The 16,167-nt window shown below is 64.3% G+C and overlaps 3 protein-coding genes across 11 annotated transcripts; 2 read left to right on the top strand and 1 right to left on the bottom strand.

Annotated features, from left to right (window-relative positions):
* The first annotated feature begins 862 nt into the window (after window positions 1-862).
* Window positions 863-5,721, top strand: DUS1L (dihydrouridine synthase 1 like). Of its 5 annotated transcripts, none has more exons than XM_075562405.1 (15): window positions 863-998; window positions 1,222-1,353; window positions 1,793-2,006; window positions 2,169-2,277; window positions 2,770-2,820; window positions 3,205-3,317; window positions 3,434-3,516; window positions 3,660-3,763; window positions 3,869-4,013; window positions 4,093-4,193; window positions 4,269-4,350; window positions 4,692-4,846; window positions 5,066-5,103; window positions 5,240-5,315; window positions 5,408-5,721. In XM_075562405.1, the coding sequence occupies exons 3-15, from the start codon at window positions 1,803-1,805 to the stop codon at window positions 5,545-5,547; spliced, it is 1,401 nt and encodes a 466-aa protein (XP_075418520.1). In that variant the 5' UTR covers window positions 863-998; window positions 1,222-1,353; window positions 1,793-1,802; the 3' UTR covers window positions 5,548-5,721. The 5 variants fall into 5 exon arrangements, with proteins under 5 accessions (XP_075418520.1, XP_075418519.1, XP_075418518.1 ...); XM_075562404.1 differs by having other exon boundaries at window positions 1,793-2,039; window positions 4,100-4,193; window positions 4,265-4,350; XM_075562403.1 differs by having other exon boundaries at window positions 1,793-2,039.
* An 88-nt stretch (window positions 5,722-5,809) lies between these two features.
* Window positions 5,810-10,218, bottom strand: GPS1 (G protein pathway suppressor 1). 5 transcript variants are annotated; one of them, XM_075562402.1, is made up of 14 exons: window positions 10,036-10,218; window positions 8,582-8,674; window positions 8,194-8,375; window positions 7,864-8,028; window positions 7,648-7,783; window positions 7,499-7,576; window positions 7,346-7,406; window positions 7,061-7,146; window positions 6,865-6,959; window positions 6,679-6,784; window positions 6,519-6,599; window positions 6,292-6,429; window positions 6,079-6,213; window positions 5,810-5,991 (listed from the first exon to the last, which is right to left on the bottom strand). In XM_075562402.1, exons 2-14 carry the CDS (start codon window positions 8,657-8,659, stop codon window positions 5,917-5,919), a joined length of 1,416 nt encoding a protein of 471 aa, XP_075418517.1. In that variant the 5' UTR covers window positions 8,660-8,674; window positions 10,036-10,218; the 3' UTR covers window positions 5,810-5,916. The 5 variants fall into 5 exon arrangements, with proteins under 5 accessions (XP_075418517.1, XP_075418515.1, XP_075418516.1 ...); XM_075562400.1 differs by lacking the exon at window positions 10,036-10,218 and adding an exon at window positions 9,617-9,722; XM_075562401.1 differs by lacking the exon at window positions 10,036-10,218 and adding an exon at window positions 9,617-9,722 and having other exon boundaries at window positions 7,346-7,403.
* RFNG (RFNG O-fucosylpeptide 3-beta-N-acetylglucosaminyltransferase) lies at window positions 9,708-12,890 on the top strand. Its single transcript, XM_075562408.1, has 8 exons — window positions 9,708-10,060; window positions 10,422-10,470; window positions 10,843-10,945; window positions 11,191-11,344; window positions 11,465-11,553; window positions 11,627-11,792; window positions 12,245-12,330; window positions 12,413-12,890. The coding sequence occupies exons 1-8, from the start codon at window positions 9,800-9,802 to the stop codon at window positions 12,477-12,479; spliced, it is 975 nt and encodes a 324-aa protein (XP_075418523.1). The 5' UTR covers window positions 9,708-9,799; the 3' UTR covers window positions 12,480-12,890.
* Window positions 12,891-16,167: the final 3,277 nt, after the last annotated feature.

Here is a 16,167-nt window from a genome sequence, read left to right as displayed (position 1 = left end):
CTCAAGTGACACAAGATTATGTAACTAAGACGCCTGCAACAAACCACCACAATGCGACAGACTGACAAACAAGCAGAGGTTGAGACTTAACAGCACATCCCAAATTGGACCAACCACACTCAAGCATTCAATAGCGACCATACTGGGTGTACACGAATGGTTATTTACACAGAGAAAACTTTTTTTTCTTTCTTTCTGGTGTATGAATCTATTGCTATAAGTGACTCTTACTCAGTGACCCTCTAGGACAAGATAAAACAGGCCCCCTAGTGTTTCCAAGGCGGCAATCCTGGAGGAAGCAGCCTTAGGGATCGCCTGTGGAAACCAGCAGCTGGAGGGTTTGAACACCTGACCTTGCGGTCAGCGGCTGAGTAGTAATCACTGGGCCTCCAGGGGAACACTAGTGTCTGGCTGTCCGTGGCCCTCTCTCCCTATGGAGGGACTCTGTCCTAGAGGGTCCTTATGAGTGGGAACCGCCTTGATAGCAGTGAGGGAGCGAGGTCAGCGTCAGAGTCCATGCCAACTGCAGGGTCTCGGCTCATCCGCGTCCGCGCTCGCCGGGGCGGGCAAGGCTCGGTGGACGATTGCTTTCCCAAACAAACTACCGTCTGCAAGCCTTTGCTGGGTGCGCCTGCTTTGTGTTCGGGCAGGAAAGCCTCGGGCCTCGGCCCCCAGTGTGGCCGCCGGTGCCGAGGGCCCGGCCGCGAGCCAGGCCGCGTCGACCTCCGCCCGTCGCGCGCGCCTGCACCGCAGCCCTGCGCCCCCGGCGCGGTTTCCCGGGGACCTTTTCGCGGCCGCACCGCGCGCTGCCTGCCGGACGCAGCTTCCGGCGTAGCAACTTCCGTCGGGGCAGCTTTCGGCGATGCAACTTCCGGCGGCCCGGCGCCAGCCTTGGTCCCGGCTCTGGCGCGGCGGCGCTCCCGGCGTGACGCGGGCGCTTAGCGGCGGCCGTGCGGACCCAGCGCCTCGCGGAGCCCCGAGCGCGCTCCCGGAGGCAGGTCAGCGCCGCCCCGGGCCGTGGGGGCCATCGGCCGGAGGGTTCCGCGCTTGGACCCCCGAGGCGGAGGCTGGCCGGGAGGGTTTGAGGGAAACGGGGGTGTACACGTTGGGCTCGGGGACTTCGGTGAGCACTTTCCATCGCTCCGGGAAACGCCAGACGAGGAGCGTTGCACCTTGGTGGGCCACTAAGCAGACAGGCAACCCTGCTTCATGTCTCCAAAGGTCGCCCGAGAGCGCCCCTGGCACCTGGGCTGCTTCATGGGGGCCGCCCGTTGTGAGCAGACCTCGGCCACCATCTGATTGTCCTGCGGGGAAAGGGCGCGGCCGGCCGGCTGCCTGGCTGTTCACGGAAAGGTCAGCCTCGCCTGTCCGCGAACCGCCTTCCAGGGAGGAGGTCTGGGCCACACAGCCTCAGAGCATTGGTGGCCTGGGAAATGGCCCCAGACGTCCATGTGTAACCTCCTGATGCCCAGCGAGTGGCGGGGTGTGTGTGCCGGGCAGACTAGTGCCATGGCATGCCAGCTGAGCCACAGACTCCTGGGTGGTCTCCATTGGGGGTCCCAGCTCCCTGCCGAACCCCAGCCAGGCCACTGCACCTGTTATTTCTTTAGCTCAGACTTCAGTCCGCCAGTCATGTTGGACTGTTCACACGTCAGGGACTCCAGCCCCGGGTCCAATGACATACCTGTGTCTCCTTTCCCCCAACACTGGGAGGCTTTACAGAAAGCTGTCTGAACCCAGTGGGCGCTTGGGTGAAGGTATGGCTGAGCCCCTGACAACTCTCCTTCTGCAGGGCAGAGACGATGCCCAAGCTACAGGGCTTCGAGTTCTGGAGCCGCACCCTGGGGGGGGCTCGCCACGTCGTGGCCCCTATGGTGGACCAGAGTGAGCTGGCCTGGAGGCTGCTGAGCCGTCGCCACGGAGCCCAGCTCTGCTACACCCCCATGCTGCACGCCCAGGTCTTCGTGCGAGATGCCAACTACCGGGAGGAGAACCTCTACTGCGAGGTGTGCCCCGAGGACAGGCCTCTCATCGTGCAGGTGGGCCCCGCAGCTGCCGCGGGGGTGGGCGGGGGTGGGGGCGCAGGAGCTGCACCTGGAGCCCTCAGGTGGGAGAGTGGCGCTGCCCCCGGGGACTCAGGTCAAGTGCTGCTTGCCCATCTTTGCTAGTTCTGTGCCAACGACCCTGAGGTGTTTGTGCGGGCTGCTCTACTGGCTCAGGACTACTGCGACGCCATCGACCTCAACCTGGGCTGTCCTCAGATGATTGCCAAGAGGGGTGAGTACAGGCCTGCCCGAGAGCGGGGCTCCTCAGCCAGCGGCCTGTCACCATGGTGTAGCTTGGCAGCAGGGCAGTCAGAGGTGCCTTTGGGATTGGCACTGCCCCCCCCTGGGGGGGGGAGAGGGGACCCAGGCAGGTGGCTCAGGTGACTTCCTGCTGTGTTCCCCCCCACCCCGGGGGTGTCCTGGGGCATAAACCTTTCTCAGTGTGATTAGGGCCCTCACCCCACCCTTGTCCCTAGTGCTGTGAATTCCTCTGATCCTTTGATCCAGAGTGCAGCTGACCCTCCCAAGGGGACCCAGCTGGGTGGCATGGGAGAGGCAGCCTGCCCCTGCAGCCTGGTGCACCGTGCCTTCCGGGGGCCCAGAGAGCCCACTCACCTGAGCAGCCGGATGGAGCAAGCAGGGAGAGGGGGCTCCAGGAGGGCCACTGGGCTGGTGACCTCTGCCAGCCACCTGGTGCCTGGCTAGCATGGCATGTCCTCCACAGGTCACTACGGCGCCTTCTTGCAGGAGGAGTGGGATTTGCTTGAGAGAATGAGTGAGTGACTGAGTGCAGCTTCAGGCCTTGGGCTGCCTGGGGTATGGGGGACAGGGCAGCCTGGGCAGGGGGTCTTCTGTGGGGTAGGATTGCACTGGCCAGGACCCCCTGGCAAGCCTCTCCTCCCAGGGGAGCAGGGCCATGGAAAAGGTCTGAGCCTTGTCAGCTGCCCCCTGGAACTGGGCAGTGAGTGCCAACAGACAGTGCCCCCCAGCTCCCCTGGTTCTCTCCTACCCTGGGACAGAGCTTGAACCCTAGCTGCAGCCAGGAGATGCTGGCTGCCCCCTGCCGGTCCAGGCCTGGTCAGGCAAGAAGAAAGGTTGGCCCTACTAGAAGCCCTGCCCCTGCCCACCACCTTTCAGAGGTGTCCCTCCCTGCCTGCAGTCCTGCTGGCCCACGAGAAGTTGGCGGTTCCTATCACCTGCAAAATCCGAGTCTTCCCGGACATTGACAAGACCGTGCGTTACGCCCAGATGCTGGAGAAAGCTGGCTGCCAGGTGGGCCTGGAGCGGGTTGCCCGCCTGGGGTCCCTGCTTTGGGGGTGGGGATTCTGCCACCTGGGGAAGGCACTGACACACTGAAAGCACTTACCTGGCCCCACATCCCATGCCAGCTGCTGACAGTGCATGGGCGCACCAAAGAGCAGAAGGGACCCTTGCCGGGTCCTGCCTCCTGGGACCATATCCGGGCGGTGCGGTGAGTCTGGGGACGATGTCCAGAGGGGCTGCTGGGTGGGGAGGGGCCCTGAGCCTCCCAGTAGCACATCTGTGTGGTGAGTCTAGGGGGGAGGCTGGTTGGGTGCTGCGGGGAGGGACGGGCCCTGAGCTGCTGGCCCACAGGAAGGCTGTGAGCATCCCCGTGTTTGCCAACGGGAACATCCAGTGCCTGGGGGACGTGGAGCGCTGCCTGCAGGACACAGGGGCCCAGGGAGTCATGAGCGCAGGTGAGAGAGAGCCCAGGGGGGTTGGGGGTGCAGGTAAGGGATGATGGGGGTCGTGAGCACAGGTGGGTGGGAGTGACCCGGGTGGTCTGCGCCTCACCCCCATAGAGGGCAACCTGCACAACCCTGCGCTGTTCGAGGGCCGCAGCCCTGCCGTGTGGGAGCTGGCCGAGGAGTACCTGGAGCTGGTGCGCCAGCACCCCTGCCCCCTCTCCTACGTCCGCGCCCACCTCTTCAAGCTGTGGCACCACACGTGAGTGCCGCCCCACAGAGCCCCCGGTAGGAGGGGAGGGCAGGTCTTGCACGAGGGACCCGACTCGAGTCTGCCCCAGGCTGCAGGTGCACCAGCAGCTCCGAGAGGAGCTGGCCAAGGCGAAGACCCTGGAGGACGCCGCTGCAGTCAGCAGGGCACTTAGGCTGCGGTGCCAGGCAGGTACGGGGTGGGGTGGGGTGGGGCCGTGCTCCTAAGGCTTTCACTGACAAGGGGCCTCTCGGTCCTCGCAGGAAGATATGGCTAAGCTGGAGGGGGAGAAGCCCGCGGACGGCCTGCCTCTCTTCCACTGGGTCTGCCAGCCCTACGTCCGGTCAGGGTGAGCCCTCCTCTGGGGCCCCCGGCTTCTAGGACCAGGTCTCTCAGGACACGTGGCAGGAAGGGTGAAGGGGCTGGGTCCTTGGCTGCCCACCGAGTCCCTGGCTCCAGCATCTGGGACCTGTAGGAAGTTGCCGGCCTGATTTCTAGGCACACTGCATAGGCTCTCCGATGGGGTGGATTGGTCCTTGGGAGTGGGAGGATGGCCCCTGAGTTTCCTTGGGCTCTTGCTGTCTGGCCGGGGCCCTGGCCTTCAGCTTCTGTGGGGGACCCCCCCAGCCCCTCACCCAAGACCTGACTGGGTCCAAGCACCTTGCCAGCAGTCCTGGTTCCTCCCTTCAGGCCCAGGGAGGGGAGCAGGGAGCCCAGTGGGGTATGCAGCAAAAGGGCCCTGGAAGAGGAGGAGGAGGCAGGGGGCCGCCCAGAGCTGCTGTCCAAGAAGCAGCAGAAGAAGAAGTTGAGGAACCCCCACAAGACCTTCGACCCCTCCCTCAAGCGTAGGTGTCCAGGGAAGGGGGTGGGCGAGGTCAACCTCGTGGGGCTGCTTGCCCCAGCTTGGTCACCTATGTGGCCCTCATCATGTGGGACGTAGGACACTGTGGCAGCCCCAAGACCTTCCTGGGCCGTCGCGGCTGTAAATCATGGTCCCTATGGGGAGGGCACCCAGAACAGCTGGGGGAAGGTCTGGTTCCACTCAAGCCCTCTTCTTCCCACAGCAAAGTACGCTACATGTGACCAGTGTGGAAACCCCAAGGTGAGTGGCTCCCTGGCCTGATCCATCACCTCACTCCTGGAGGCAGATGCCCTCTGGGCTGTCCCCCTCCACCCCCTGGGCTGCCCCAGCCCCTCCTGCGATGGGAACCATGGACTTGGGGTCTCTCTGTGTCCAGGGCAACCGGTGCGTGTTCAACCTCTGCCGGGGCTGCTGCAAGAAGAGCGCCTTCAAAGCGCTGGCGGACTGCCCAGGTGAGGAGCCCTGCAGACCGCCGTCCCCTTGGCTGGTGCTAGGCTCCTGAGGCTGGGCCAAGCACACGTGTCCATTTCCCCCCACCCCCAAGGTCACAGGCTGCTGTTCAAGACCAAATTGGAGAAGTCCCTGACCTGGAAGGGTGACCGGCCTAAGTTGCAGGAGCCGCCCCCGCCAGGGCCTGAGGAGTCAGGCAGCTGCCCTGAAGTTGTGGGCAGTGGTGTGGCCTGAGGCCAGCTGGTGCCAGGACACAGCCTCCAAGCACACACCTTTACTCAGGGATCTCCTGCTATTGAACCAGACAAGCTGACCGGATGTCCCTTCTAGTGGGGACTGGGGACACTGGTGGGCAGCCCCGCCTGAGTGTGCTAGACGTGAACAATAAAGACTGCCGGTGCCACACAAGGACAGAAGCAGAGCCTGTTCCTGCCTCTGCCCCTCTCTGAGACCAGCCCCCACCCGAGGGCAGCAGTTAGGGGCGGAGCCAGGTCAGTTCTCTGGCGGGTTCTTTAATGGGCTGAAATGCAACAATGGAGTCACACCGCAGCTGCAGGAGGTGGGGACCCGCGCAGCACCAGGCGCAGGGTCCAGCGGGCGGCTTCACATATTGGAGCTCATCCGGGACTGGCTGTTGGCTGGCGTCAGCTCCCCCTGGCTCCCTTCGCGTGGCGGTGACTGTGGGCAGGTAGCAGGCGTAAGGTCCAGGCTCAGTCCCTGGCCCTGCTCCTGCGCCGGCTCCACCCATGCCCTGCCCCCACCCACCTTGACGTGGATCTGGTTGCGCAGCACGGCCGCGCGCAGGATCATGGCCTTGGCACGGCGCTGGAACTCCTTGCCCATCAGCAAGGACTTCTCGAAGGTGGTGCTGCGCTGGTCCACATCCCGCGCATGCAGGATCTGCGAGAGCACAGGGCTCAGCAGGACAGGGCCCAGGGAGCCGCCCGCCCCCCCACCCCCCTCGGAGCCAGGGCACACCTTGCTATGAGAGTCGATCCGGGCATTGATGAGGCCCTCCAGGATCAGCTGGGTCAGCTCGTCTTCCAGCGCAGCCACTGTGGTGTTGAAGGCAGTGGCCATCTTGCGCATGTCAGCAGATACATAAGGGCTGAAATACTGCGGGGAGGGGGACACACAGCTGTGGTCCCATGTGCACCAAGACCCGTCCACCCACACAGGTTGCTGGCCCCACCCCCTGCGCCTACCTGGATGAGGGCACGGTTCCGAATCTGAGTGTAGAGAGTCCTGACATGGGGGGCCAGGTACATATCCAATAGCAGGTTGTCCTGGGGTACAAGGCTGATCAGGGGTGCCTGCTGCCAGTACCCCTGGGGCAGACCATCCCTCCTCCAGCCGGCCTCTCACCTTCATCTCGTCCAGCATCTTGAGGCACGAGGCGTACTTGGACTCGTAAAACTTGAAGATGATGTCGCGGACCTGGGGCTCCAGCTCCAGGAACAGCTTGAAGGAGCTGCGGGGCCATAGTCCTCAGTGCAGCCCCCCCGCAGTGGCCCCTCACCTGCCCCCCTGCCCAGAGCAGCCCCCCCCAACCTGCTAGCAATGACGTTGCGCTGCAGCTCCTGGCGGTCAAAGGTGGCCAGGGCACACAGTCCCCCATAGACGGCCACATTGCTGGGAGACAGCAGCTGAGGGCGAGAGGGTGGGGCCAGCAGGGATGAGGCCAGGGGTCCAGCTGGGCTTGGTACAGAGCCAGCTCAGCCTCCAGGGCCCGCCCCCAGCTCCTTACCTCGGGGAAGTCGCAGTGGTCGAAGGAGGCCAGCAGGAAGCACTTGGCAGCCTGCTTGTACTTGCGGGCAGCCAGCTCAGCCAGGCCTGAGGGCAGGGGGGGGGGGCAGGCCACTGAGCCAAAGACAACGCACGCTCATGCACCACACACACACACGCAGCCTCGCCTCAACCTTGGGGACAGGAGTGATCACGAGAAATAGCGCCACCATGTGGCTGAGGGCTCTGAGGGACATGTGGGCAGAGTGACCCTGCACCTTGCAAGGACTACCGACTAGCCCCCTACCTGCAGCACACTTGAGCTTGGTAAGGATGGCCTGGGTCTGGCTGTCCCTCTCCCCCCGCTGCTGCAGAGGAAGGTCACACATGAGCGAGGGTGTCCTCACCCTGAGTCCCCACCCCCTCCACACACCTGGACGGGTGGGCAGGCACTCCTTACCTCCGCGATCTCAGGGGTGGACTCAGCCTTGCTGACGTAGCTCAGCACGTGAGACCAGTTCTGCAGGTAGACACTGACCTGCCAGACAGAGGGGCCGGCTGAGCCCTGCCCTGGCGGTGGCCCCTCCCCCCCAGTGGCCGTGGGCCCACCTTAATGACATTGAGGCACATGTTGATGACGTGCTTTGCACTGGTGCAGTAGTCGCGGGCCCGAGAGTAGCACTTGAGGGCGTTGCTGAGGTCCCCGCAGTCCAGGTAGTGGTCACCCAGGTCGTCATGACCACGTCTGCAACCAACACAGTGAGCTGGCAGCCCCAAGCAGCAGCCCGCCCCCCGCCCCAGCAACCCCCAGGCCCGGGCCGGTACCTGATGCTCTCCTTTATGGAGTTTCCCTTGTAGTTCTTCAGGTCCGTGTCCAGCTTCTCCAGCTTCAGCAGCGCTTTCTTACGTGTGGCCTCCACCCAGGCCGTGTCCAGGGGCGGAGGCTCCATCCCACTCTCGGGGATGGTGTCAGGGGTGTGCTGCAGCTCTCTGAGGGCAGAGAGGAGTCCCTAGTCACAGCTACCCCCCACCTGGTGGGCACCCTGACTTCGGCCTCTCCCTGTGCCCCGTTTCTGACTGGGCCACAGACACATGGCACCTCTAGGTGGGGACCAGCAGAGTGGGCTGGAGCCTGTTTCCACACTACCTGCTCACCTGGTGGCCTCAGAGAGCTTGCGGTGGACCTCTTCATACATGTCCACGTTGAAAGTTCTCTGAACGAAGGACAGGGCCATCTTCAGGGCTTCCACCCGCAGTGGGGGGCAGTGGTCGGCGATGAACTGCAGCCGCTCAATGCGCATCAAGCCGCTGTAGCTAGCGGCATACTGCTCTAGGTCCTGGGCAGGCAGGGGTGTGGATTCAGGTTGGGCCAGCAGGTAGGGCCCTGGGCCCACCCTAGTCCTGCAGGACAGTCGAGAAGAGGCTACTGCCCAGGTGCTGAGATGAAAGGGTGTGTGAGGTATGGGCAGGGGTCAGGAAGGGGGTGGGGCACAATGCCAGGGGCTCCCATCTGAGACTCACCCAGGTGTCCAAGGCTGCTTACCAGGGTGGGGTTCTCCACCACATAGCTGACGTCAGAGGCATTCTGTGGGTCTTCCTGGGGGTCCACATCAATTTGCATGGGCTCCACCGCCCCCTGCAACACAGACATCTTGAGACCTCCTCCCACAGGAGAGGCCAAGGAAGGCAGCACAGACCCTTACCCCCCCCACACCCCAGGGCACAGCTGGGCCCAGACTCCACAGCCCGGTCCCCAGAGGCCAGGGTGCTCCAGGGGTGCCCTACACGGTCCCAGACGCTGTCCTGCCTCGGTCGCACAAAGCCATACAGAGCACCTTGCAAGCCCTCGCCCCCAGGAGCAGCCTCTGGCCAGCCCCAGACACCCCAGACCCTGGCCCGGCAGCGGAGCTGCAGTTTGGGCTATAGGCACACAGCAGGACCCCAGGGACCCGCGTGGCTGGGGCACACTGGGTTTCCTGCTCGGCTCAGGCAGGCTGAGCCGGGCTCCAGGGGCGGTCGCGGCCCGGCGCGGGGTCGTCATCGGGCTGGCGGGGCGGCGGGCCCCTCTCCTGGAAGGTACCTCGTAAAGCAGCGTACATGCCGACAGACTGGCGCTCAGGCTGAAGTCCCCGGCCGTGGCCGGCGGGCCCAGGTCGGCCCTACTGTTGGGAGGGGCGCAGTACAGCTCGGTCACTGACGAGGAGGCCGAGCTGGGCGCCGGGCTCTCCCGCATCCCGGCCTGACTCTCTGCACCCCCCGCCCCCGACACAGAGCTGGCTGGCTGCTGGGGGGAGAAAGAGCGTTAGCGCCTGCGGCCGGGCAGGGGCGCCGTCTGGGACCGAGCGCTAACGGCGGGGGCGCGGGGCGCTCGGGCCGCACCCACCGGGGCTCCGCCGGCACCACAGCGGCCGCAGTGCACACCGGGCCCGGGCGGCCGCGAGCGCGCCCCGCACCGCCGGGCGCAGACCGGGCTGGGGGTCGCGCGCAGGCTTCGCCCCGGCTCGGCGCCCCGCCCCCGCTCGGCCCGCGGGGTCGCGGGAGGCGGTGGCGGGGACGCGGCCGGCCTTCGGCGCGTTACCTGCAGGTTGAACACCTGGACCGGCAGCGGCATCTTCCACCCACCCGGCCGCGGCGGCGCCGTCCGCTTCCGGATCATCCAGGCAGTCGCTTCCGGGTCGCCGTCTTAAAGGGGCCACCGCGCGCTCAAAGGTGGCTCGGGCCGGGCCCGCCGCGATCGGCGCCAGGGGTCGCGGGCAGCTGCATGAGCCGGGTGCGGGGTGCGCCATGCAGGGCCTGCCTCGCGCTCTCGGCGGCCCTGGCCGCGCTGCTACTACTGCTGCTGCCGCTGCCGCGCCTGCCTAGCCCGGCCCTGGTCCCGCCGGCCCCCGCCGCGACCCGCGCCCGGCCCACAGCCGACCTGCGGCCCGACGACGTCTTCATCGCGGTCAAGACCACCCTGAAGAACCACGGGCCGCGCCTGGGGCTGCTGCTGCGCACCTGGATCTCCCGGGCCCGTCCGCAGGTCGGCCTCACGCCCGCTGGCAGTCCCGGATCCCGGCCCTGGCCCACTGCTGGTGCCGGCTGGACCTCCGTACTGCCCAGCAACCCCGAACTGAGCACTCCGCCCCTCAGGGTGACTGCTAGACCTCCAGCCCCCAGGGCCTACCTACACCGCGAGCACCGTTCTGGCTGGTACTCTGGGGGCCGGGATCTTAGGAAGTTCACTGTGAAAGTTGGCCCAGGGCCATGCTGCCACTTAAGAGGACAAGGCAGCAGTCAGCAGTGGGCACCAGGCGTCACCCCACCCCACCCGGCAGGCTCTCTCCTCTGGACGCTCTCAGGCCAGGTCCCCAGGCACTCACTCACAGTTGGTCTCCCCACAGACCTTCATCTTCACGGATGGGGACGACCCTGAGCTCCAACTCCAGGCAGGTGAGTGTCTCCCAGTCCTGCCCCAGTGCCCCTGATCCCTGACATCCTTGTGGGAACCTGCCAGGGAGGCAGGTGACCTTCCCAGGGTCACACAGCCGGTGAGGTCAGGCCCCCTGGCCCTGCTCGCGGCCCACTGTGCTGTCTTTGCCTAGCTGCCGCTGGCCAACTTTCAAGGCCTCGGCCCACAGCCTCCCAGACTTGCACCCGATGGACAGCGGGTGAGGGCCCCCATCAATCATGTTTCCAAGTGGCCTTCCATTCATGTGACCCCGCAAGTGACCACCACCTGCTTGGACTGAAGAGGATGCCTAGGGAGCTGGTGCAGGAATGGTTGGGCGGGAGTCCACCCTGCCTTTCCACGGCCCTTTGCAGGCAGCCACATCATCAACACTAACTGCTCGGCCGTGCACACCCGGCAGGCCCTCAGTTGCAAGATGTCCGTGGAGTACGATAAGTTCATCGAGTCAGGCCGCAAGTATGCCGGGCTGATGCTCCTCTGGACCACGGGGTGCTCTAGACCATAGGCGGGACCCTTTCCCATTGGGGTGCCCAGGGTTCAGGGGACGACACTAAGCCTGGGATACTGGGGTGACCCTGGCCTGAAGGGATGACTGTGCCACGCGGGTGTCCTGGACCACAGGGATACCCTAGTCCAGTGGGGAGGGGGTGTCCTGGGTCAGCGATGGACTGGGTGCTCACTGGCCAGCCCCTGCGGACCAGGTGGTTCTGCCACGTGGACGATGACAACTATGTGAACCCTGGCATGCTGCTGCGGCTGCTGTCCTCCTTCTCACCCAGCAGGGACGTCTACCTGGGGCGGCCCAGCCTGGACCACCCAATCGAGGCCACCGAGAGGGCCCCAGGGGGCGGCATTGTGAGTCACTGAGCTAGGGCTGGCACCCTTCACATCACGGTGGGCGGTCTAAGGAGGTCCGGGCTCTGTCCCTCTATGAGACCTCTCTAGGCACCACTGACCCTGGCTTCCCCCCTACAGGTGTCCACGGTCAAGTTCTGGTTTGCTACGGGTGGGGCCGGATTCTGCCTGAGCAGGGGCCTCGCTCTCAAGATGAGCCCGTGGGCGAGGTGAGTGGGGTGTGGGGCCTCAGGCAGGCTGTGTGGGGCTGGGGCGGGCACCGCTGACCAGTCCCCTCTCCAGCCTGGGCAGCTTCATGAGCACGGCCGAGAGGGTGCGGCTGCCGGATGACTGTACCGTGGGCTATATCGTCGAGGGGCTGCTGGGCGCGCGCCTGTTGCACTGCCCGCTCTTCCACTCGCACCTGGAGAACCTGCCACGGCTGCCACCAGACTCTGTGCTCCAGCAGGTAGGCTGCCTTCCGGGCCCAGGCTTTCCGGTCGGGCCCCTGCCGCTCAACCACGCCCCTCTGCCCCGCCCCTACTATTCTATGGTGTCCCTAAGCATTTCTACCATATCCTTCCATTCGGCCCAGCCGCTGCTCCCTTGCCACGCCACGCCCCCTGTGCCACCACGCCCCCTTGGCTCTACACCCATCGCTCAGCCCCTTCTGCTCCGCCCCACTTTGCCTCTCCGTTTGCCACGCCCCATTCAGTCACGCCCCTACCACGCCGCAGCCGCTTCGCTCCTCTGCCGGTCTTCCATCTGGTTCCACTTCCTCCCGTGCTGGCCACCTCTCCCTTCCACACTGTCCCCGTAGCCTGGCACACATGGGTCCCTCTCCAGCAGGGTACTGGAAATCTAGCAGCTACCTCTTCTAGCTGGGCTCTGACCTCACCCTTCCTCCCTGTCCTACCTCAGGTCACGTTGAGTTATGGGGGTCCGGAGAACCCTAATAACGTGGTGAACGTAGCCGGAGGCTTCAGCCCGCAGCAGGACCCCACACGGTGAGCAGGTCTCAGGGTGCAGGCCAGCAGGAGCTCAGAGCAGCCCCTCTCCACAACTGACCCCCACTTCTTGTCTTCCCAGGTTCCAGTCCCTGCACTGTCTCCTCTACCCAGACACAGCCTGGTGCCCCCCACCGAAGCAGAACTGAGCACCGCCTGACGGGGCCTGCCTGCCCATTGACAGACTGGTGACGCCCCAGCGGGCCAGAGCTCAGTGGACCGGCTGACAAGAAGGCATCACGCATGCCTAGAGTGAGCGGAGTCACTCCTGGAGTGACATCACCTGCCCCAGCCCCAGCCCATCCTGCCACCAGGGGGCTCAGCACCTGGCTCATCTGTGGTCTTCAGGCATCCGCAGACAGCAGGGATGGGAGCAGGCTGAGGCCTGGGGCATCCTCGCACGGCTCCCACCCCTGTCCTATCTCCCCAGCTTCAGGGAGACCACCTGCCCTGTGGCTGGCTGCTATGGGACAGGGGCAGCCCACACCACCCTGGCTGCCAGGCTGCCCACTCCACCCCTGCTGCCTGGATTCCTACCCAATAAACTCTCTTTGAGCTCAGCAGTGACTGATTCCCCCACTCGACAGCACCCCCACCCCAGCTATGGCAGGAGTACAGGGGCTGAGAGCTGAGGGGTTCTGGTGTCCAGCCTGGGATAGGTGTGTGCCCTGAAATCTTCGGTCCAGGCCCCTCTTTCCACTCCCTGCCTCCTCAGTTGACTTCAGGCTCCCCAGGCAGGAAGGCCCAGCCCAGGATCAAAAGCCCAGCTGGCTGGGGCTGGCAAGGGGGTGGGACTGAGGAAATGCCACACAACACAGGCCGGGGGTCTGGGTGAGTTTCTAACCAGGATGTTTAGACACCCAGCTCTCACATGCAGGCTGCTGCCCTCATCAACTGTGATCGCGGAGTGGCTGCCCGGGGGCTGAACCAGTCTGAGGCAGGGTGCCGCCCCCATTGAGATGCAGACCTTGTTGGGGGGTTACAGCTGTGACCACTGATTGGCAGGACCCTGCAGCAGTGGACATCTCCCTTGGGTGCCTGGGACCCTGTACCTCACAGCAGAGCCCCCCTGCTCCAAGCAGCAGAAAGTGAGGAATCCCAAAACGGGGTGGGGGTGGGAGCGGTGGACATACAGCAGGGACCCAAAGAAAGCACAGGGTTTCTCCTCAGTGCCCCTCGAAGCTCGGAGAGACGCACACCCTGTCAGCCTGGGGTTCTGCACCCATGCGCCCAGCCAGTGGGTCTCCCAAGGGCGCTCTCAGACAGACAGACGAGCAGTCTCTCATCGTAGACCCATGGTGCCACAAAGGGCTGTGGAGAGTCCCTCCGGCAGGGGGGAGGTCTGCGGGAGGTAATGCTGGGTGGTGGTTCTCGTAAGGGATTGCTGCTGCCCCATGAACAAAAGCACACCCCCATCCCCACTTGTGCATATGGGCCAAGAGGGAGACAAGCATCGGCAGCTGTGACAAAGGCCAGGGGAGCAATGGGAGGCACCGGAGCAAGGACCCAGCAGGGCACAGCAGTGGGGACTGTGCTGAGTTCAAGCATTTGAGAAGCCTTCAAAGAACCCAGAATACTGGGGTCACGTGAACGAGCAGCCGCAAGAGTAGATAGGACCCTTTTGCTGTGGGAGGACATGCAGGCCTGGTCAGCTGGCTGGGACCAGGCAGTCTGTTTTAACACGGTCACATTTTAAAACCAATGCAGATAAACCCACAGCAAATAGAACATCATAACTGATGCTGGGACGGGGTCTGTGGCTGCTCTTGTCACCTGGAGCCCCGCCCACCTGTGACAAGGCGGGGTCCCGGGAAAGCATGGCTGACTAGTAGGAGGCACTCACCTTTCTAACTTGTGGACTGTGAGGTGCCAGAAGGCAGGTTCAGAGGCAACGATGCTCCATTTGCTTCAGGGTGTGGTGCTGCAGAAGGCCCCTGAAATCCTACCCCCACCCCCACCCCCTGTGGGTGCCTGGCTGGGGACAGGAACCCTGCACACAGGGTCTGTCCTCCCACCTCACACTCTGACCCAAGCCCCACCGCTCAGCATCTCTGCTCTCTGGGCCGGCCCGGCAGGCAGCTGCTGGGAATGTGTTTGAAACTAGGAGTTCTTGGGGGGGAGGTTGCGTCCAGCTGCAGACCTGGGCAGGCATGGACCACCAGCCGCTCCACTCCTAGAAAGGTGACCATGGGGGACAGCTGGACCCCATGGCAGGGACTGTGTCCATGACCACCACCACCATGGCTGTCCAAAGAGACTCAGTTCTCTGCTAGCCCTTCCTACTTCTGCCCCGCGGTCGGGACTGGGGGCCCAGTAGCAGCAGGCCCTCGGCCATTCCAGTGGAGGACACACTGGGGCAGCTGGCAGAGCCTCCTCAGGAAGCAAGGCTCACGCTGCCCCTCACCCCCTACCCCCGCCCCAAGACAGGCCAACCTCTGCTGTGCTGGGGGGAGGAGCCCCAGAGGCCTCCCAGGCAAAGTGGGCTGGAGGGCCAGCCATCCCTGAAGTAGCACACCCGCCCCAGCTGATCTGATCCCGGCATCACCTTTCAGTTCCCACGGGCTTTAGTTCAGGTCTCACGGTCCCCCACCCCGCCCCCCTTCAGTCCACCTGCTCCTGTGGCCTGACCTCAGAGGGAAGGGGCCTCTAGGACCTGGAGCCTCCAGAAGGTGGGGCCCTTGCCCCCTGGCTTGGGTAGGGGACCCATAACCCTTGTCGTGAGAAGAGCACACGCATGTGCCTGTGTAAACACACATGTTGGTGTGCATGTGTGTCTGTGTACACGTTTGTGTTCCTCTGTAAACAGGTGTCCTGTGTCTGTGCACACTGTGTCCTTGTCCCACTTGGTGCCTGCGTGCCACATCCTCGCGTGTCTCTGGGTAAGCACACATGTCCCCTGTGTGCCTAGCATGCCTGTGTCCTTGCAGGGGTGCACACAGCAGAGGGCAGCCCTGGCATCCCCTCTGCCCAGAGTGCCAAGCTGGCCCCCAGGAAAGCCATGGTGTCACACCCCACCCTGTGCTGGCATTTCTGTGAGGCGCTGGGTCCAGTTTCAGGCAGCTCTCTCAGGGACCGCACCCTCAGCAGAAAGCAGATCCAGGGTCTCCTCCCAACAGACAAAGAGAGCCAACATGAGAAAGGGGCCCAGCGGCTTAGCAGGGCCTGTGTCTCTGTGGCCGGGCCTCACTGAGGCCTGCTTTTCCCACCCACACCCACCTGCAGAGACACACACACACGCACACACACAGGCCAGGTCTAAGTCGTCAGCCAGCTGCCAATCCTCACCCCCATCCCCACGGTGTGCAGGATGCTGAGCTCACAGCAGTGTGTGTGTGCACGGGGTCCAGCCGGACCCTCCAGAGGCAAGCCCCAAACAAGAGCCAGCCTGGATCCAGGGTCTAGAGAGGGGAGTTGGTGTAGGAGTAGGGCGAGGAGACCACCATGGCCAAAGGCAACTTCGACAGATAGGAGTGGCCCCAGGAGCCCGTGCAATACCCCCCACCCTTCTCCACCTGGGCTGGAGGGGCTGGGGCGGGCTGAGTGTCAGTTTCTCAGTCAACAGGAACATAGCAGCTGGAGCCACTGCGGGGTGGGAGGAAGTGGGTGAGAGTGGGGTAGGGTATCCGGATTTTGATTAAAGAAGGAAATGGGTCCAGGGGAAGGTGGGTGTGCCGGGTGGCTGCTGGTGGCCAGAGGGACATGCAGGCTCTGGAGATGCTCAGCCGTTGGCCTTCCTGTGAAGGTGGCCACAGTGACCCCAGACCCTGTGGCCAGTGCACAGACTGCCCTGCCGGCCTGACTGGAAGCTCAGCCAGCTCTTCTGGTCAAGGCAGAGCT

The sequence above is a fragment of the Tenrec ecaudatus genome, chromosome 10, assembly GCF_050624435.1.
Source record: "Tenrec ecaudatus isolate mTenEca1 chromosome 10, mTenEca1.hap1, whole genome shotgun sequence".
In the NCBI taxonomy this organism is placed as follows: domain Eukaryota; kingdom Metazoa; phylum Chordata; class Mammalia; order Afrosoricida; family Tenrecidae; genus Tenrec; species Tenrec ecaudatus.
Note: the sequence above shows the minus strand (reverse complement) of the source record. Positions and strands in the feature narration are given on the sequence as shown.